At 52.7% G+C, this 21,300-nt stretch overlaps 2 protein-coding genes across 5 annotated transcripts in view; both read right to left on the minus strand.

The window, feature by feature from the left end:
• The window catches only part of EIF4E2 (eukaryotic translation initiation factor 4E family member 2), a 29,344-nt gene extending 20,185 nt beyond the window's left edge, over positions 1-9,159 (minus strand). For 2 of the 3 annotated variants that reach the window (XM_023724492.1, XM_012559444.2), the window contains exons 1-3: positions 9,017-9,151; positions 1,405-1,519; positions 212-346 (exon numbers count right to left, since the gene is read on the minus strand). In XM_023724492.1, the coding sequence (XP_023580260.1) occupies positions 212-346; positions 1,405-1,519; positions 9,017-9,036 (270 nt within the window). In that variant the 5' untranslated portion in view covers positions 9,037-9,151. Of the gene's footprint in view, positions 1-211; positions 347-1,404; positions 1,520-9,016 lie in introns of all 3 variants that reach the window. The other variant, XM_004389487.2, reaches the window with a different exon arrangement.
• Positions 9,160-11,224: 2,065 nt separating this feature from the next.
• CHRNG (cholinergic receptor nicotinic gamma subunit) lies at positions 11,225-17,323 on the minus strand. Of its 2 annotated transcripts, XM_004389489.1 has the most exons (12): positions 17,249-17,323; positions 16,934-17,073; positions 16,731-16,775; positions 16,431-16,540; positions 15,580-15,735; positions 14,167-14,264; positions 13,484-13,684; positions 13,211-13,325; positions 12,807-12,921; positions 11,980-12,193; positions 11,638-11,771; positions 11,225-11,398 (listed from the first exon to the last, which is right to left on the minus strand). In XM_004389489.1, exons 1-12 carry the CDS (start codon positions 17,301-17,303, stop codon positions 11,225-11,227), a joined length of 1,557 nt encoding a protein of 518 aa, XP_004389546.1. In that variant the 5' UTR covers positions 17,304-17,323. The 2 variants fall into 2 exon arrangements, with proteins under 2 accessions (XP_004389546.1, XP_004389547.1); XM_004389490.1 differs by lacking the exon at positions 15,580-15,735 and having other exon boundaries at positions 17,249-17,303.
• Between the last annotated feature and the right edge of the window lie 3,977 nt (positions 17,324-21,300).

The following is a 21,300-nucleotide window of genomic DNA, read 5'->3' on the forward strand; positions in this document are numbered from 1 at the left end:
AACTCGACAGCACACAACAACAACATTTATGTTACCTATAGGTATCCAATGAGAAACCTAAGAATGAACAAATCTGACCTCAGGGACTCAGGTCAGCTGATTAAGGAAACCAAAATGTTAACTAGGTTACCAGGAACGTAAGTTAACAATGACATAAATACAGGTGTAAGTGTACACCAAGACTCACTACATTAAACCACGAAGTACTCACAGAGGCAAAGGTGCCAATCTGTTTGATATTCTGCTCATAGCTCTGTGAGCTGGTGGGCCGGCCGGGGGTTCTCCTGGAGTACCAGAAAGTGTAGTTGTACTGCAGGGGATGCTCTGCTGGTCCAGGAACAACAGCCTGGGGAGTGAAGAAGGTGTGTTAATCCTGGGTGTTTTCCCTGCGCTCTCTGGCTGAGAAAACAACTTACAGTGTCATCCCTTACTGCATCCATAATTAAAAAAGAATACATCCTCAATTACCTGCAATGTGCCCAAGATCCTGCTTACACACAAATTTCTTCAGTGGTTAGCTGATTCTAAATTCCTTTAACTTTTTCTATGTTCTTACAGCTTTTATAACTTTCTACCTCACATCACAGGTATTTATGTTCTCATCTTATCTGAACGTATTCCCAGCCCAAGCACTGCCTTCTCTGTGACATTCTACCACCTACTGGCATGTGGCCTTGGGCTAGTTGCTTAACCTGTTTGTGCCTTAGTTTTCATTCTGCAAAGTGGGGGAAATAACAATATCCACTCCATAGGGCTACTGAGAGGATCAAATGAGTTAACACATGTAAAACGTTTAGCACAGTGCCTAGCACGTAATAAGTGCCCAACAAAAGCCAGCTACTGTTGTTATTGCTACTGCTAAATGCAAGCTCCTTGGAGGAAGTCTCACTTGCCTCTGTGTCCTCGTAGCACCTAGCACAGTGCTTGCATTAGGAGGGCACTCAATATTGTGGAATAAACGAATTAATGACAGCTTTGATGTTTCCAGGGAAAAATGAATCCATCTATCTCTCATTCTCTAAACTTTCTCTTTTCCAAGTCACTTTCAGCTTCAACTACTACTGACTAAAAAATAAAAAATCTTAAATCTCAAGAGACATGCAGGATCTGAAATACTCAGCAGCAGCTTATGAAGCGGTTCCCAGCCTTGTTAAACTCCAAGCAACTCAGACTAGGAGAATGCTGGCAGCAAGGCAGCACCTCAAGATCCTGTGGCAGAAAAAAGTTCTAAATCCCAAAAGGAATGTCAGTGATTCCACAATCTTTTTCTTTTTAAAAAACAAAATCAGGTATTCCACACAGGGTGTCATCATATTAATCAGATATCTACCAGATAAACAGAATCTACAAGATAAGCGAGTCTGAAATCCAAAGGCAGCTTCACCCACGCAGCCCAAGACTCACTTTCCTCTTGCTGCTGCTTTGACTCTTGTCTCGTTCCGTTTTTTCCTTCTCACCATCTTTCTGTGTGCTGTTTTCTTCATTCTGATCATGGTCCCCACTGTCGTCATCTTTCAAGCTGAAAGGGAAGGCAAAACAAGGTCATCCCATGGCTAAGCTGATTCTTACTTACCTAACAGAGTCACCAGGTCACATGAACTACCATGTAACCAACCTGACGTCACTCAAAATACAGGCAGAGAGAGGCACATAAGATGAGAAAAGGTCAAGGGAACGCAGAAAAACAAAGTAGGAGGATTAAACACAAATGAAATGCTGATCTGCGAATGTGTGCACTCCAGAAAGCACTGTCTTCCGGTTTTTTTAACAGGCCAAGTAAGGAAGCAAGACGTGAACAGTTTAAAGGATTGTTTGATTTGCTAAAAACAAGGAGTCGATATGAGAATAGTTTCTGGATTAAATAACTGCTTTGGCATTTCAAATGAAGTTTAAAAACTTACCTATCTATTTTGTCACTTCTCCTTCTTACCATCTCCTCTATCTGTACTTCCTGTTACTTCTCCTGTCTCTCAACTGTCACAGTAAATGCCTAAATGGTCACCTTCACTCAGATCTCTCTCACCCTCTATTCACCCTCCACACTGCCACCAGCATGATCTATTCTAAATGCAAATCTGATCATGTCACTTCCCTGCTTAAAACTCTAAAAGGCCCATTGCTCTTTGACTCCCACCCTCCAAGACAAGGAGCCCTAGTGGTGTAGAGGATAAGAACTCAGCTGCTAACCAGAAGGTCAGCAGTTTGAATCCGCTAGCTGCTCCTTGGAAACCCTATGGGGCAGTTCTCCTCTGTCCTATAGGGTCATTATGAGTCGGAATCGACTCAACGGCTACAGGGTTGGTTTTGGTCTCCAGGACAGAGTACAAAGAAATGTAAGATCCTCTAGAACCCAACTCCTGCCTGCCTCTCCAGTGTCATCTCCTTCCCCTCTCTCTCCTCCCAAAGCACCCTGTACTCCAGTCTACATTCTCATATCTGAGCTATAAGCAAACACTACCCCTTCAACCTGAGGTGCCATTCCTTCCACATCTGTCTTTCCTCTAAACGGAGGGATTTCCTTACAGCTGTGTCTTATTCACCTCTGTGTCTCTGGTACCTAGGACAGGAAGATGCTAGGTAAATGTTGAATGAAAAGGAAGGAAAAAAAATGCCTGAAAGAAGGAATAAACATTTTCTTGCCTTAGAACTACAGAGTCAAATGTACCTTGAGTGCTACCCTTTGAGGAGCGGTGATGCTACTTGAAGGCATTCAGGTACACCTGAAGTTCACTCGGTTTAGAAAAAAAAAGATACACAGAAGGGGGGAGCTCACAAAGATACACAGAAGGGGAGTTCATAATAAGGACACTGTTGTAGAGCTAGACCATTAACTCACCAGGGATCTTCTTGAAAATCAATCACCTTTTGGGCCCTAATGACTCTATGTATAGTGCAACAGAATTAGGTAATTCTCAAGAAAGATACTCGAAATGCTCAAAGCATACTCAGATGATATTGCCCTACTCACAGAAACGTGTTGTAGAATCTTTTGTATTTTGGTTTTTTGCTTATGAATCCCCAGTGCCTAGCATGTAAAAGGGACTCAACAAATACTAGAGCAGATAAACTAGCCATGTTTTGGGGTAGGCCCATCAAGTTGTTGGCTTCCGTTGCCACTGATCCTATTAACATGTAAACCCCTTCACCTGGTAGACCTGCCCTGCCCACTTCACAGCTCTAGCTGTTGAACATACTGAGGTGGTCATGCCCTGTGCCATGAATCTCCCCATCCTCACCCTGGTCAAGACACAGGCCTAGAAAGGGCACCTGACCAAAGGGCAGCCCAGCCTGGCCACTAATCTATGCCTCAGGGCCTTCTTCAAAAATCTGGGCAGACCATTATCTGTGCTTAAAGCACACCCTCCCCCTTTGTTAAACTTGAGTTGGTCTGATTTCCTTTCCCAAAGAAGCCAGGCTAGTACACAAGCCTCTTGGATTAAAAATTAAAATTTACCAAGCATCCACTGTGTGTATCAGCTTCTAGGATAACCAAGAGACAGCGTGCCTGTCCCCAAGGACCCTACTTGAAGAGATGAGGTATACAAGCACTCACTTCTCAGCATGGCACAGACCTGGAGGTACCAGCCCCTACTTGGCCTACATGTGTCCCAATATCCTCTCCTGCCCAGTCCCAACACGCTCTTTTCACTCCAGTCATGCGAACCCACCTGCAACTCCCAGAATGTGCACGTTCTCATCCCGTCATGCTCCTGATGTGGTCTCTCCTCAGAAAGCTGACCTGTCCTTCAGGACTTAGAGGGCTACTTCCTCTCGGAAACACCCTTTACCTCTCCTAACTCAGGCTCAGACAGACTACCCTCTTCTCAACCTCCCCATATAAATGTCTGCGTTTGTCCCAGCTATTCTACATGGCCAGTTTTTTGTCTCTACTGCTTAAGCCCAAGACAGCTCCTCTCTTCTTTAGGGCCACCCCAGGGACTCAAACTAATTTCCTCTTGCCTTAGCTCCCAACCCCCACCTTATACTCTGGGGTTCCCTTCTTTTAAATCTTGGGTGAAGAGAGGCATAGTCACCCCAGCAACCCCTTTACTTGCTAAAGCACTTAAGTTCCTTTCTTTTTAGTGATGGCTGCTAATCACCACTAGGGAACAGAAAAGGAATAACAAAAATAATGATCACAATGTGATCCCTGGACCACATCTCCCTTCTGGGATGTAAATGGAAACCCTAATGGGCCTTCATCTTGTGCTTTTATTTCCTGAGGTGGAGATAACCAATCCCTGCCCTCTGAGCTTACTCTTAAGGCAAGTCATTTGCATCCTCTCTTCCAGCGGCTACTCTTCCTGTCTTGAAGCTGGATGTGAGCCAAGAGCCAATCCAGACTGAAAACTCACTGCCCCCTAGACTCAGGTGGGCAATCATGATCTCTGAGGCTATCCAGACAGCGTGGCACCTCATTAGCTCATCTGGCTTCTCTACAGGTATTTCCTCACACTCTATGACTAGACCCATCCCTGGAGGGTAGGAACTCTGACTCATCTTTATATCTCCAGCATTAGGCAGTGGCATAAAACAAACATCTGTTTAATGAATGGTGTCTTAGTCATCTAGTGCTGCTATAACAGAAACACCACAAGTGGATGGCTCCAACAAAGAGAAGTTTATTCTCTCATGGTCCAGAAAGCCAGAAGTCCAAACTCAGGGTGCCAGCTCCAGGGGAAGTCTCTCTCTCTCTGTCGGCTCTGGAGGAAGGTCCTTGTCATCAGTCTTCCCTTGGTCTGGGAGCATCTCAGTGCAGGAACCTCATGTCCAAAGGACGTGCTCTGCTCCCAGCACTGCTGTCTTGGTGGTACGAGGTCCCCGTCTCTCTGTTCGCTCCTCTCTTTTATATCTCAAAAGAGACTGGCTTAAGACGCTATTGAATCTTGTAGATCTCATCAATATAACTGCTGCTAATCCATCTTGTTACATCATAATGATAGGATTTACAACACACAGGGAAATCACATCAGATGACAAAATGGTAGACAATCATATAATACTGGGAACCATGACCTGGCCAAGTTGACAGATATTTTGGGGGGACACAATTCAATCCATGACATATCACCCTTTGGCCCCCCAAAATTCATGTCCTTGCCACATGTAAAACATATTCACCCCATCATATCATAGCAAAAGTCTTAAATCAACTCCAAGCCCAAAATCCAAAGAATTCCTCTCCGTGAAATCTAGAATACAAGTTATCTGCTTCCAAAGGTACAATGGCAGAACCAGCACAAGCTAGACATTTCCATTACAAACGGGAGACACTGGAGAGAAAGAAGGCATAACAGGCACCAAGCAAGTCAGCAGAACACATTACATTAGCCCTCAAGGCTTTGAAAATAACCCTCTGTTCTCCAAGACAATTTACACAACAGCCCTGCCCTCCAGATGCTAGGTATTTGCCAAACTCTCCAGATTCTGAGTGGAGGCCTCTTGGCCCTGGGCTTCAGCTCCGCCTTCCAGGCGCACTGGGACGGGAACTCTGCTCCCTCAGCTTTAGGTGCACCCTTCTCCTAGTCCATCTGAGTGGCGATTCCAGCCTTAGAAACACCAGAGGCCATGGCTCCACCCTTTGAGTCCCCAGAGGTTGTGGCCATACCTTTTGAGACTAAGGCAGCTCGGCTTCCTGTGTTCCTCTGCCTCTCGGCTACTCAGGCCTCACACCTGATCTACCCTGCTGGGACTAGTGTTCCAAAGCTCAGTAGCTCCATCAATAAGTGCCTGGAGGCACCCCACTCCACCAGGAAGCCCCCTGCGCACAGGCACTCAGCTCTCTCGCTCCTCCGTGGGTCAGCAAGCCTAGCTCCACCGGTAAGTGTCCGGAGGCACCCTACTCTGCCAGGAAGCCTCCTGCACACAGGCACTCAGCTCTCTCGGTCCGTAAGTCGGCTCCAGCGCTGTCTGGCTCTGGTCTCCCGGTTCTGCTGCCGCTGGTCCTCGGCTGCTGTTTCTCACCACCTGCGCCTTCTCCAGTGTTAACAGTTCTCTTCACTTCCTTCTGAGTCTTCTACTCATTCACAGTTTCAAAACCATTTCTACATGTTAGGGATCTGTTAAAGCAGCACCCTACTCTCTCGGTACCAAATTCTGTCTTAGTCATCTAGTGCTATTACAGAAACACCACAAGTGGATGGCTCCAACAAAGAGAAGTTTATTCTCTCACAGTCCAGTAGGCCAGAACTCAGGGTGCCAGCTCCAGGCGAAGGCTCTCTCTCTCTGCCGGCTCTGGAGGAAGGTCCTTGTCATCAGTCTTCCCTTGGTCTGGGAGCATCTCAGTGCAGGAACCTCATGTCCAAAGGATGTGCTCTGCTCCCGGCGCTGCTTTCTTGGTGGTATGAGGTCCCCCTGTCTCTCTGTTCGCTTCTCTCTTTTATATCTCAAAAGAGATTGGCTTAAGACTGCTATTTAATCTTGTAGATCTCATCAATATAACTGCCGCTAATCCATCTTATTACATCATAATGACAGGATTTACAACACACAGGGAAATCACATCAGATGACAAAATGGTAAACAATCATACAATACTGGGAACCATGACCTGGCCAAGCTGACAGATATTTTGGGGGCACATAATTCAATCCACAACAAGTGGATTTCTAAAATCAAAGCAATACAAGGTAGTATAGGGTAAATGCCAAATAAGTGGTCCAGATAATAGTTAAGAATGGGCCAAAACGAACACAAGGATGTAGGATAGGGGCAAAACTTATGGAAGTTAGGACCGTAGTCCTTGTAAAACCAGGTTATGGGTTTTACATGTTAACAGGATCAATGGCAATGGAAGCTAACAACTTGATGGGTCTACCTCCCCCAACCCCCACAAAAAAAGTCAACCTTAGGTTACATTCACAGAAGTAGAGTTTCCAACAGTTAACCAGAGCCCATCAGATTATACTACTATACTCAGCTCCAGGTACTAGATTTTCAGCAAACTGGAACATGCTCTTAGGAGCAATGCAGTGAAAAGTACAGACTCCAAAAGACAGAAGAACATTCTAAAAACCACAGAATTTTTGCATGGAAAAACAAAAGGAGGGCCAGGGTGCTGTTTTCGATTGCTAATTTCAAATGAAAAAAAAAAGCTGTTTTTTCCTGCACAGCTAGGGAACAGATGTTTAAAAATTCTGGCTCAGTATGATGAATAGTTAATAACTAGGACAAATTAAAAATGACCCAGGTTAGTTTTTTGTCAACAGAGTGCTTGAACCAAGGTTAAATAACGAACCTGGGTTTGAATCCCACCATATGGCCCTTCCTGGTGTTTTGGGCAAGTTACTCAACCTCAGAGAGCCTCATTTTCCTTATCTGTAAAAGGAGATAACAACATCCCCTTTGCAGAGTTGTTAAAAGGAATAGAATTAATACATGAAAAGTATCTAACAAGATGCCACTATTACTGTTCTTAAATTAGCATACTGATTTGGGTAGGACTGGGACAGATGGCCCATAAAGTACCTTCTTAAGATGAAATTCTGAATTATTCTATTCAGTTGCGGAAGGGGTATGGGTTTGCATAAAGCTCCACTGTACATAGATCTGGAGTTACGTATTGCCAGGCTTATCATTTCGAGGATTGGCAGGGGCGGGGGGGTGGGCATAGAGGGATGGGCTCAGCAAGGCAGCAGGCTGGAGAAGTGTTCTGTCAAAGATTTTCTCAAGCAGTAGAGACCTTTCAGCAACTAGGAAACACTCCTAAGGAGCTGCCTGGAGCGGTGGAAATCCAGCACCCCTGCATTTGCACTCTAGCTCTCGCTGTATTGGAAAAACCCCAACTTCGCATTAGCAGCAGCAGGTCACAACCTAAACTACTAGTAAGTTCACTGTACATTTACATCTCACTATTTAGCAATTCTAAACTAAACCTGTCACCGTGGCGTCTCAATGGGCTCAAACACAGCAATGGTTAGGAAGATGGCACAGCATCGGGCACTGTATCATTCTGCTATATAGGAGGTCACTGAGAAAGAGCTTACTCTAAGACGGCTAACAACATTTAGCAATTCACAAAGTACCTGTAAGCTTGGCTGAGTGTGATTTAATCCTTATCACACCCCAATGAGACAGCACGGCACCAACCACTGACTGGTTTGGACAACAACAGCTAGAGACGGGGTGACTTGCCTGCTGTCCAACTGCCAGTGGGTCTGGGGCTGGAAATCTAGGTCTTCAGATGGGCAGACCGATTAACTAGATTTACAAGACTACGAGAAGAGAGATAAGAACATCATTTACCTAAATATACAATCGCTGGAAGGAAATATGCAAAACTACTTTTGCATTTCCTCTCTGTACCTGCAAATAGTACGCCACTGGAACGAGGAGTAGGGGCATCTATACAGAGGAGGCAAACGACCTGGTATACCAGTTGGGTAAGACAACTAACCAGCTCTTGGCAAGAGTGTTGGAAGAAGGGAAAGGGCGGGGCAGGAGAGAGGAAGTAGGAAGAAGTCTCGGAAAAACGATGAGAATTCCGTAACTGGGCAGCCACTGTGCTGACCGCTGCAGCCACATTACCTCACTGCATCTTCAAAACCCTACTAGACAAGCTCTGTCACCCTCCCTACTTTGCAGATGACAAAACTGAGGCTCAGAGAGGAGAGGTGACCAGCCCAAGCCACAGAGCGAGTCTGGGAGGAAAGGTGGATTCAGAGGCTGGGCGGCAAGCCTGCAGAAACACTCAAACCCTCCGAGGTCTCCACCCTCCACGTCGCCGGCAACCCGCACCCACCGGGGCGGGGCGTCCGAAAACCTCCTTCCTGGCGGCACGGCCACCCTTTCCCGGCCTCCGCCCTTCGCCCGGACAGCCCTGGGGTCCCTAGGACCCTGCACCTCACACCCCCCAGCCCCCTCTTCCCTGCCGGCCGCCCGGGCCCAGCCGACCCGCAGCCCAAGCCCACAGGGAGGCCTGAGCGGCAGAGTTTGCGCCGGGGCCGGCGGGGGCGGGCGCGGGGGAACGGTTGGGGGAAGGGGCCCCGGAGTCGGGGGGCGGCCACGCGCCACTCACGCGTCGAACTTGTTGTTCATCCTCTCGCCGCCGCCGTCGCCACTGCCTCACGGAATGACTTCCGCTCCGCCGGGTCCCTCCGCCTTGGGCCCGGCCACTTCCGGTTGCGCCGGGAGCAGCGGAACGTCGGCGCGCAGGCCCTGCGGGGGGAGGCCGGAATCCCGGGACGCCCGCGAAGTGCAGCTGCGCGGCGGCGAGCTGCGGGGCGGGGCTGTGGCTTTGGCGCTGTCCCTGTCCCAGTGCCTGCAAGGCCGCTCCCCGCGGCTTAGCCAGTAAGAACCACTCCCCTCCCAAGGGAGCGTGTCCTAGCCCTTGCCTGCAGCGGGCTCGGAGAAAGTGGCAGCCCCGCGCGGAGTTGAGAGTGCGGCCTCCGCACGTACTTTGTTGTGTGCCATGGAGTGGTTCCGACTTATGGTGACCCCACGTGACAGAGTAGAACGGCCGCATAGGGTTTCCTAGGCTGTAATCTTTTCGGGAGCAGATCGCCAGGTTTTTCTCCCGCAGAGCCGCTAGTGGGTTCGAGCCCCGGCCTTTTGGTTAGCAGCCAGCCCTGCCAGCCCTTCTGGAATCACTGCCTGGTACAAATCCTAACTCCAGCCCCTGTGCAGGCTGCACTTTCCTATCTCATAACCTTTCCGAGGCTATGATACAATAGCGCCTACGTCTTGTGTGTGGGTTCCACAGGATTATCAATGTCAAGCGCTGGACACAATACCTGGTACAAGTAACCCTTAATAAATGGTGACTGTTATTCTTGTTTTTCTCAGTATCCAAGAGCTACTGAGCTAATCTCTGCTCTGTGAGGCATTCAGAAGTTTAAGAGACTCACTCCGGGTGACAAAGCTAGTACGGGGCCTGAGATGGTTCTACTGGGCATCAAACCCTCCCAGATCTGAGGCCCCAGCACAGCGACAACTCGACAGGAGGGTGCACACGTACACCGGAGTAAATAAAGTGCCCCTGCTGGTGACTGAGCACCAAAGCCAGCAACCGTGGGGTGGGGGGCCGTAATTTCCAGGGTCCTTTTTCCTCCCCCCCACCCCCAGTGTCTCACTTTCAGGCTTTTATGAGGCACTTTTACATTTGTTAATCACCCTCACCCACACCTTTGAGCCTGTGGTTGCAGTGAGGGAAGACAGGAACTGACATCTGTGCCATGTTACAGATGAGGAAACAGGCTCAGGGGCTGGAAGTGACGTGCCCACGGTCCCAGCTGTACTCTCAGACCCGGGCCTTGCCTCCCCCACAAGAAGACCTCAGCTGGTCCTCTTATTTCCTGACAAATGGGGCCAAGGGAGGCAGGTCAGGGACCCATCCTGGGAGGCAAAAAGGCTCCCTGTTAACGCCAAGCCTCCCTGCCTGGCGGGCTCCACCCTGAATTAAACACTCTTTGGGACCAATGCAAACACATGGCCTTTAAGAAGAGAAGGAAGAAGGGTCCCAATTTGCAAGCTGCAGAAGCATTCTTAGAGCGTCTGAGATTGGGGCAGAGAGTTGGCAATTCTGGACTCCACACCTCGTGTAACCACCAGTGTTCTGGGAAGCCCCTTTTACTCTGGACCCCAACTGGCACGTTTGAAACGTGGGGGAATAGTGACTCTTGCTTGTCCATGATGCAGTGAAAAGCTCTCCTCTTAAAAATGGAAAAGGATAATAAAACTCAAGCAATCTTTTGTGATCAGTGGCAAATAGTGCATGTGACTGGAAGGTTACGGATGCAGGTGCGTACGGGGGGCCACCGCACCCAGATGATAGGGGAGGAAATGCCAGCTGGAGTGGGCTGCTACTACTCTTCACATCATCTCTCTTGACATCCCTCTTTGAGGAGCCTGCAGGGAACTCATAAAAGGGCTGCCAGGCCTAGGCCTGGAGAGCAGGACCTTGCCAAGTTGGCGGCATCATAGAAAACCCTTAGGCCCTTAGGGCCTCCAAAATGGGTGGGAGTTGATAATGCTCTGCTGAGGTGAGGGGAGGATGCTCACTGGAGGGGTGGGTAGCCAATGCCATGTGGATGCTGACCCCAACAGCACCCCTGCCCACCCCAACCACTCCAGACTCCAGCTCTGTCTCTTTATTTGGCTGCCGCGGCCCCAAAGGGTGCCTTCCAAAGAGCACACTCATGACCTCAGCAGAGCAGAACACAGCTGCTAAGCCTCAGTGCAGCCCCCATGGCCATGAAGTCCCTGTGCCCAGAAGGGGTTGGTTGGCTCAGTCAGGCGAGGGCAGGTAGGGGCGGGGGTCTCCAGGAAATGGCAGGGCAGGCACCCGGTTGTAGTGGGCCATGAGGAAGATGCCAGCAGTGCCGCAGACGAAGAGGGAGAGCATGGCTAGGAAGCAGACACGGTCCAGCACGCGGCCCACCAGGAACCACTCCTCGTTCCCCTAAGGGCGGGAGGCAGGGTGCGGGATGACCCTCGCTGGATCCTTCTACCATCCTTGGGCTTTGGGCCTCCATTCTCCATTTCCTGGGGCCCTTCACCTGAATCACGCCCCAGCCTGGCTGCTCCGTGGTTCCAGGCCTTGATGTCCCACCTCATCTCCTCTTTTTCCACCCACTGCCCCAGCTCATCCTCTGCCCACCCCAGCCCGAGGCCCCATGCCTCCACTCTCCCCCAGCTCACGTTGTTGAAGTGAGTCTGCTGGTGGCGGGCACGGGCAATGAGGTTGCAGGCTTGGACACAGGCCTGGATGGCTGGGGTGGCCTGCTTCAGGCTGCCACAGAACTCCTGGCTCTGCCCCAGCTCTGGGCCTTTCTCTGAGGAGGAAAGAGGCTAAGATTTGGGTGTAGAATGGAGGAGAACCAGGCAGAGAAGGTGGCCTCTCTCCAGGGACTCCTGCCCCTCCCTCCCCACCCTGGACACTTGCTTTTCACCCACCTGCTGTGCCTGGTGCTTTGGCCCACAACCCACCCTTCCCTCTGGAGTCCCTGTGGAACGGAGTCCTTGCATGTCCCTGCACCTCACCGAGCTTCTCCAGCGCGGCCCTGACCAGCCCGTTCCGCTGCCGCTGCCGGAAGAGGAGCTCGCTGTGAGGCAGATACAGGGCCACCTCCTCCCCGGCCGTGACTGACCACCCAGAGAAGCCATTCTGTAGGCAGGGCCGGGTGTCCCGGACCGCCGCGGGGGCCAGCGGGCGCACGTGCATCCGCAGCAGCTGAGGCAGGAGCCGCAGGAACACCTAGGGTGGAGGGATTGATCAGGGTGACTTAGCTTAGGCAGCCAGCCAGCCCAGTGTTTGGTTCGGCTGGAGGCTGGCATGGAAGGCTCATGCTGCCAGGGCCCAGGGGCAGCAGGTTAGGGGCAGTGGTTGGGTCCAGCTGGGCTTTTCTGTGCCAGAAACTGAGCTGGGTCCCCAAATTTGTATGCACATCATAATCGCTAGGATGCATGTTACAAATACAGATTCCTGGGCCCCACCTGTTGTTCTGGCCCAGCTTGTCTGGGGGAGCCTGGGGGCAGGGGAGAGATTTGTAACAAGGCTGGCTCCTCCGCTGTCTAGCCCTGTGACTTTGGGCAAGCTATTTACCCTCTCCGTGCCTCAGTTTCCTCATCTGTAAAATGGGGGTGATGATAATGTCCACTTTACAGGGTTCTTATGAAGATGAAATAAGTTAACGGGCGTAAAGCGCTTAGCACAGTGCCTGGACCATAGTAAGCGCCCGACATTATCATTCATCCATTTTGGCAAATGCTTCAAGTGCACCGAGGGCAGCTTTGCTGCCTGGAGGGCACGTGTGTGCACACTGGGCGCTGGGTGAGATGATGCTGGGGGGGGCAGGGAGGGGCCTTGCCTTGCGGACCCCTCGGGCCATGGAGTGTGTGTGTGGGGACCGCAAGGACACGTTGAGCACGACCACGGCATTGACGACAATGAGGATGGTCACCACCAGGAGGAAAGTCAGGTACCTGGTGGGGGGAGGTGGGAGGCCAGGCTGGCCCTTAGCCACCCTCATTCCCCAATGCCACCCCCACCCTTCAGGTCCCCTGGGGTGAGGGGTTGGCACTGAGAATGGTTGGGGGTGAGGGCTGGCAGGAGGGTAGTGCCAGGAGTCCCCAAGGAAGGAGGGGAGAAGGTGGGCAGGCATGAGGGCAGGTGTGAGGGCAGGTGTGCGGGTAGGTGTGCAGGCAGGTGGGCGGGCAGGTGTGAGGGCAGGTGTGAGGGCAGGTGGGAGGGCAGGTGTGAGGACCACCGTACTTGCTGATGAGTGGCACCGCCTGGGAGGTCTCAGGCACCTTCTTGGCCACCAGGAAGAGGAAAACTGTCTGGGCCAGAAGCACGTTGATGGCGACAGTACACTTCTGGCCACCGGCTGCCCGCAACCAAGAGGCTCCTCAGAGCAGGGCTCAACCTCCCCCCACCCACAGAGAAGCCCACTGCCCAGTCCTGGGTTGTGGTGCCCCTCCAGCCGCCCAGTTGTCCCCTGGGCTGCTGACAGGGACATGGCGCCCTCCCCCAGGCCCCAGGTACCCTTGGCAGGCAGGAAGTATATGAGGATGGCCACAGAGGAGATGAGCACGCAGGGGGCAATGATGCTGATGACGTAGAAGAGGGGTTTTCGCTGAATGAGCAGGTAGAACGCCACCTTCTGGTGGCCCGCCTCCTCGGCTGGCGCCGACGCATCCAGCAGCATCTTGGCTGGCCGATGCCGGATGGCCCACTCCCCGTTCTCTGCAGGCACCAGGGGTGGGCACGGAGAGGGTGGGGGGCACCGTGGGGGGATGGACAAGGGGCCAGGAGATTGGATATTTGACCCCTCCCTCCGCGACAATGAAGTAACTCTCACAGGGAAAATCTCACAGTTGGATCTTAACATATTTCATGGTTTGCTGTCGTTAGCTATTGTCGATTCCGACTCATGGCAACCCCATGCGTGCAGAGTAGAACTGCTCCATGGGGTTTTCAAGGCTGTAACATTTCAGAAGCAGATCGCTGGGCCTTTCTTCCTATGAGCGTCTGGGAGAGTTTGAACTTTCAGCTAGTAGTTGAGCGCTTAACCATCTGTAGCACCCAGGGTTTACTGTAGTTTTTATCTTGGGTTACATGGAAGGGGGTTCAATCTTGTCAGTAACGTTTGGTCTGGCCCTGGCCCTGCAGCCGGGTCCAGGAGGACCCTGGGTGAGGCTGCTCCAGGATCCCAGGGTGCAGGTTACCTGTGAAGGCCTCGGGGTCGATGAAAATCCACTCGATGGTCTGACCGTCCTCCTGGCTCAGCTGTAAATTGATCTCATTGGTGCTGTATGTCTGGGACCTGGGAGTTGGTGGGAAGGAGGATAAGCTGTCGGGTATGGAGACGCTCCATAAGCTTACAGGGGCAGCACCAGGGCAACTGTGGGCAGTTTTGCCTCCAAAATTGCAGCCCTGTGCTTCTGAATTTGCTGCAGAACTTGCCGGCAGTGTCGTGGAAGGGACTTGGGGCTTTCTGGGGGACGTGTGAGTGGGAGGACCTCTGCCTGGCATCCAAGAGCCCAGGACCATCCTGTGTTCATCCAGCCGCTGTCAGCTCTCCAGCTGCCGCCCAGGCAGGAGGGGCCCCCAGTGAGAACGTAGGAAATAAACTCCTACCGAAAGAGCAGCTCTCGGGCTGTTTACTGACGGATCCCCCTACAAGAAGTTCCCTTTGTCAAAGACTCTTGTTGTTAGTGGCCATTGAGTTGATTCCGACTCATGGTGACCCCATGTGTGTCAGAGTAGAACTGTGCTCCGTAGGATTTTCAAGGCTGTGACCTTTTGGAAGCAGATCTGCCAGGCTTTTCTTCTGAGTGCCTCTGGGTGAGTTCGAACTGCCAACCTTTTGGCTACAGTGTAGTACGTAACCATTTGTGCCACCCAGGTCACCGGACCCCCTTCCCACGTTTATGAAGGGGGAAAATGAGACCCAGAGACGCCCCCTCCCGGTATGGCTTGGGTCACATACAGGGGCTTCAGGACCTGATTTCTCGCCCCTCACAAGACAGCCCCCTACCTGTGAGTGTGTAGCTAGCACACGTGTGTGCACGCATGTATGCCGTGTGCATGTGTATGCCTTCTCACCCATCCCAGACAAGAATTTCTCCCTTTGGGCACAGGCAGGGAAACTGAAGCAGTGAACAAGGATGAGTGAGGGGACTGGGGCACGTTCAGGCGTCTCTGTCTGAGATGGCATGGAGGCCCTGGGGAGGTGGTGACCGAGCAGAGGCCAGAAGCCTCACCTATCCCCCACCGGCCAGGGCTCCACCACACCTGCCCAGGCCCCTCTTAGAGCAGATCCCTAAAACCCCCCCACTCAGGCACACCTCCAGGTTGACCCTCTTTCGTCCCCCCCCACAAAAAACAAAACAAAAACAAAAAACAGTTGCCACCAGGTCGATCCTGACTCATAGTGACCCCACGTGTGTCAGAGCCGAACTGATCTCCATAAGGTTTTCAAGGCTGTGACCTTTTGGAAGCAGATTGCCAGGCCTTTTTTCCAAGGTGCCTCTGGGTGGGTTCAAACTGCCAACCTTTTGGTTAGTCACATAGACTTTAACCATTTGTGCTACCCAGGGACTCCCCTTTGCCCCTCCCCACCCCGTAAATGGCCTCACTGGAAGACGAGGGAGCAGTTCTGCCAGTCGAAGGGGAAGTAGGTGACGGAGATGGGACAGGAGGAGCGGAAGATGGCGGGCGGCAACCAGTAGATACAGCCGTCAGGGGACACCAGCAGGTTGCAATAAAGCGCCACCTCGAACACGCCGTCCACGCTGTGGGCACAGGCCAGGCCACAGGGCTGGGGCTCAGACCCTGCGCCCCACACCAGCTCTCCCCAGCCTGCCATGCCCCTGGCTCGTCCCCACCTGGCCACAGGAACCACTACTTCCCCCAAATCTCCCTGCCACCCCCACCCCAGACAGCCTCCCTGGAGCCCTGCCTTCTAACTTCTAATAATGAAAACAATGGTAAAAATGGCAGCTAACATCTGTTAGGAGCCCTGGAGTCACAACGGAGCCCTGGTGGCACAGTGGTTAAGAGCTCGGCTGCTAACCAAAAGGTCGGCAGTTTGAATCCACCAGCAGCTCCTTGGAGACTCTATGGGGCAGTTCTACTCTGTCCTATAGGGTCGACTGGAAGGCAATGAGTAACATCTGTTAAGCTCTCAAAATGTGCCAGACACTTTCCATGCCCGTCTGGCTGACTCCTCACAGCACTTCCATATGCCGCTGTTATCCCCTGCTTATGGGAACTGAGGGGACAGTCTCAGGAGCAGAAGTAACCCCTAGCTGGCCAGCCCAGAGGTGATGGAGCCTGCTCTAGGACGAGGTCTGCTGGCCCTGGGGTCAGAGATCACACCCAGGCCTTCCCCATGGCACCTGCACCATCTAGAACTTTTCCCAGACCCCTGGTTTTGCTGGCCCCGACTCGTGTCCTTTGGTCCCACCCCTGCCTGCCCCCTCCTCACTTGTTCTCCAGCACGACATCCGGCCGCCACACCATGGTGGATGGCACCCGCAGCACCCACAGGCCCTCGTAGTCTTGCGGGTCCCAGCGCAGACGGTAGTCACACCACTGCTGCGGGGAGCGGGGGAGGAGATTCCAGGCTCTGCTGTCCGCTGCCCCACACCCCCAGAATGCAATGGGAGTCCAGCCCAGACGGGACAGCAGAGGCAGGGAGGGGGGATGGGCAGCTGGCTCTCATGAGGCCTCGGGAGCCGGGGTGGGGCCCCAATAGCAGGAAGCAGGGCAGCGGGCGGCCTCTTACCATCTCTATCCAGACGTTGGTGGTGAGGGCCTCCTCACGCTCATTCTGGGGGTGCAGAATGGAGTGCTAAGCCCAAACCTGGCCTCCCCCACCCAGTGTCAGTTTCAACAGGACACCAGGAGGCCAGGCAGACCCCCTGCTCCCACTGCTGGTGCGGCCCCTTCCCCGCCCCAGCAGGCCCCCCTCCATCCAGGCCAGCTCACCAGGGAGATGAGGTTGGTGAGGGTGAGCTTGAGGCTGACGTTGACCACGTCTGCTTCGCGCTCGGCGGGACGCAGTTGGGGGTTGTAGTTGCGCATCAGGTCTGCAAGCAGGCGCTCCTCCTGGTTCCGGCCCTGAGCTCCTGCAACAGACAGCTGTGAGCAGGGCAAGGGGGCTTCAAGATAGACAGGAGGGGGGTCATGGAGAAGCAGGGGGCTAGAGTGTGGGCAGGCCCAGGAGCCCTCCAGACACTGGCTGTCCTCTGAGTCTTGGACCCCTGCTCCGGCCCCACAGCCCCTGGTCTCCTGTGTCCATACCCAGGCGACCAGCCAGCAGCAGCAGGAACAGCAGCGGCCCCCGGCCCCCATGCATGGCGCCTCAGCTCTCCGCAGCGGCCGTACAGGTTGGCAGCTCCCAAGGTCTGGGGCAGATGGATGCAGGCTCCAGGTCTCACGTGACACAGTCCCCACTCCCATCCAGCCGTCCGTCCGCCGGCCTGGCCCGGCCCCACCAGCTGTCTGACCACAGCATTGTCAGCTGTTCCGGGATGGACACAATGCTGGGCTCAGGTTACCTGGGCTGGGAGGGAGAGGGGCCCCTCAGCCCTAACAGAGATGGGCCACCTCCATCCCCACTCTCAGACTCCTTTGTCCCAGCCCTAGGTCCATTTTCGAGCTGGGGGCTAAGGACGCAGCCAGGGACAGACGGGTGTGAGACAGAGGGCGGGGCCGAGGCAGGGCCGCGATACCAGCGATGCCCTTCTGCCCTCCAGGGAGTTGGGATCTGTGAGGGGCGGACGGCTGTTTGATAGACGTGTTTTGTACATGCGTGTCTGTGACATGAGGACCCCAAGCCCCTCCCACCAGCCTGACATCTTCATGGGTTGCTCCATTGGGCTGAGACCCTGAAGGGTCAGGGGGCAACCTGGAGGGGATGCATTAGCTCCATCGGGCGTTCACACCTTGTCTTCGTCTCCTAGTGCTGCTGTAACAAAAATACCACAAGTAGGTGCTTTAAAGAACAGGCAGGTATTGTCTCACAGTTTTGGAGGCTAGAAATCCAAATCAGGGCATTGGCTCTGGGGGTGGGCCCTTCCGTGTCAGTAGCCCCGGGCGTTCCTTGGCTTGTAGATGGTTCCTCACAGGGTCTCTTCCCCTGTGTATGTGTCTCTCTCTGTTTTCCCTTTTGTAAGACACCACTCAGAAGGGATTAGGTTTCCGACGCACCCTACTCAGGTATGGCCTCATTAACACAACCTAAAAGCGTCTTATTTCCAAACGGGGTCACATTCACAGGTACAGGGGTTAGGATTCAACGTGTTTTTGGGATACAATTCAATCTATAATACACCTGAACAAAAACTAGGGCACTGGTTCAGAGCCCTCCCCAGCATCCGAGGAATGGGACACAGGACTGGTAAGCTTAGAAGTGGGGTGCTGAGAAAGATACAGAACTCGGCCTCTTGTGAGTAGGACAGCCGGTGGCAGCTCTTCCAACAGACATTTATGGAGCCGCCCCCTCCCTCCACCCGTGTGTGGTGGCACGGCTGGACCACCGGGATCCAGATAAGCCTGAGCCCTTGGGAGTTGCAGTCCATGGGGGCAGGTGAACGAAAGTTGAGGTGTGGACCCCAGAGAGGCAGATGGGGGACCTAGCAGGGAAAGGCAGGACCGGAAAGCAGGCTCATTCACTTTGCCGTTTGTGGTCAGTGGAAGGGTGTGGCCGAGGCTGGCTCTGGGAGCCAGAGGTCTTGCTGCCGGCTGTGGACATGGGCTCAGGCCACCTGCCTTGGAACCATCTACTCCAAGTAGATAGGTCAGCCTGTCCCAGTATGTGGGCAAGACAGAAAGCTCAGGTCCCATATAGGTTATCTACCTATTGAGCTGCCACCAGCATCCAGGAAACAGGGTGCTGGAGGCCTCTGAGGACTGGAGTGTCCCTCCCCACTAAATAAATGACTTTGCAGTACATGCCGGTAAACTGGAAGTTGGCAAGGTTCCCTGCCCTTGGAGACCCAAATGGAGCTGGCAGTGATACCAGCCCCCGGAGAGGGGCCACACATCCCTCCTGTCCTTGCCAGGACTTCATGGGGTGGGGTGGTAGTGGCAGCACCTGCCTCTCCCAGTCACCTCTGCCTTTGATCCTGCTTCCACAGGTAATCTGAGGGTGCCTCCTCTGCTGGCCCCAGTCCTGGTCTGTGCCCCACACCCAGTTATCTTTGCACGCACCCCCTCACCCCCCACCCACAGCTGTACTCTCACCATCCAGCTATATGGGAAGCTGCCTTTCCCTGGAGTTTACAAAGCCAATGGTTCCTCCTCGCCTCTGAGTCACCTCCAAGACTCCTTGCCTCCCCACTTGGCCCTCTGGTGCCCCCCCAGACTCAATTCCCTCACCCACTTTTGCAGAGCAATGTCTCTCCACCTCACTATTCCCCTCCAAGCCCACACCTCCCCTGAAGACTCGTCCATGGTCTCTGCTAACAACAGACCATCTACTCTAACCCCCTGTATCCCTCCCCGACAACCCCAGGCATAGGAGGTCTGGGCTGATGCTTGGAAATTTCTGACTTTTCCTTCTCCCTTCCCCACAAGTCTCTGCAAGGGAAAAGGAAAGTAATGGAGATTGATTTCCCTTCTGGTATAAATTATGCAGCCTCCCTTATGCGTGAAGATTTACACTCCTGTTTTCTGCCTTCTCTCTGCTCTGGGGAGAGAGGGCAGAAAAGTCTCCTAGTAGATCTCAGGAGGGCCTGTCACCTTTGAAACAGTTTCCTCCTCCCTGCACGGGCGAGGGGTGCAGGGCCCAGTAAGAGAGAATCATATGGAGACACCGTTCTTTGTCTAACAACTACTTCTCCTTTGCCACCTCCTACTGCACAGGCTGGAAAAGCAAAATATTCATTTCTCAGGCTCCCTTGAGGCTAAGGGTAGTCCTGGGATAATGTTTTGACCAGTAGGAAGTTGGCTGAGGGGCTTCATGGGTGAGCTTTTACTCCCTGAAGAGAGGGGTCAAAAACAGTTGACCCCTTTCCTACCTTGAACATTGATATGAAGTGTGGTGCTGTGGCAATCATCTTGCAAGCTGGAGGCAACAAGCATGAGGAGAAAAGCCAGTATGCTAAGGAGGGAGGGCTGGACAGATATCAGAGGGCCTGGATCCCTAATAGCTTTGTTGGACAGCTGAGCCAACACAGCAACCACTGCCTCCTGACTTCTTATTATGTGAGAAAAAGGAACTTTTTGTTTAAACCACAGTTCATTGGGTTTTCTGTTCCTTGCAGCCCAACGCATTCCTAACTGATTCACTGCCCTTTGGAAGAAGGGTGGGTAGCCCCGAGGGCCTGGGTAGACTGTGTAGGGACACCCTGTGGTTTCATGGGAAGCTGGCCCCTGTGGGAGTGATTTCCTGGGGAAGGAAGGAGATAGAGTTCCAAGTCCACCAAAGAGTGGACCAATCCTGACTTAGCACCTTGGAGTGGAAACTGCTGTGACTCAGAACCCGGACAAGAGGCACCCTTGGCTGGGCATGACATTTTGGAGCTGTCATCCGTAGAAGGTTCACAGCCATCTGAGCAAGGCTTGACACAACTGAGGATTCTCCTGGTGGTTAGACTGTGTAAGACCTGCTGCCAACAGCACCACCGTGTGGCAGAGAGAAGCAACAAAAATGGCCAAGAGACCTGGATTCAGGCTTCTTCTCAGTCCCTGGGTGGTGCAAGGATTAATGTATTTGACTGCTAACCGAGTTCAAGTCCACCCAGAGGCACCTTGGAATATAGGCCTGGTAATCTACTTCCAAAAAATCGGCTATTGAAAACCCTATGGAGGGAAGTTCTACTCTGACACACATGGGGTCATTTTCCTGTTTTTTTCCTCAACTCTGTGCAAGAGACAGGGTGCCTCCCAGAGTTTATAGGCGGTTCTGGGGAGGTCCTGGACTTCCTGCTCATCTGATAGCTATGAGTCCAAGCTGGTCCCTTTCAGAGGAAGAAATTAAAGATTAGTACCCTGAGACTGTGGACAGTTCATACTGGAAGAGAGACGCAACTAGAGTCAGTTTTGGTTTTGAATGAATTTTCTTTTCCCAGTACTGTGTAAGACAGTACACAATATTGGGGAAGCCAGCACAACTTGTCCAAGGCAAGGTCATGGAAGCCCCATAGACACATCCAAACTCCCTGAGGGAGTTACTAGGTTGAGAGCTGTGGGAACCATGGTCTCAGGGAACATCTAGCTCAACTGGCATTACATAGTTTATAAAGAAAATGTTCTACATCCTACTTTGGTGTGTAGTGTCTGGGGTCTTAAAAGCCTGTAAGTGGCCATGTAAGATACTCCACTGGTCTCACCCCGTCTGGAGCAAGGGA

Source organism: Trichechus manatus, unplaced genomic scaffold, assembly GCF_000243295.1.
Source record: "Trichechus manatus latirostris isolate Lorelei unplaced genomic scaffold, TriManLat1.0 scaffold00249, whole genome shotgun sequence".
Lineage (NCBI taxonomy): Eukaryota > Metazoa > Chordata > Mammalia > Sirenia > Trichechidae > Trichechus > Trichechus manatus.

Coding starts and splice junctions, on each gene's coding strand:
- CHRNG (XM_004389489.1), bottom strand. CDS start 17,303: ATGCATGGGGGCCGGGGGCCGCTGCTGTTCCTGCTGCTGCTGGCTGGT. Junction 12,922..13,210: donor GCGGTGCCACTCATCAGCAA/GTACGGTGGTCC, acceptor TCCCCCCACCAG/GTACCTGACTTTCCTCCTGG. Junction 11,772..11,979: donor GGCCGCGCTGGAGAAGCTCG/GTGAGGTGCAGG, acceptor TTTCCTCCTCAG/AGAAAGGCCCAGAGCTGGGG.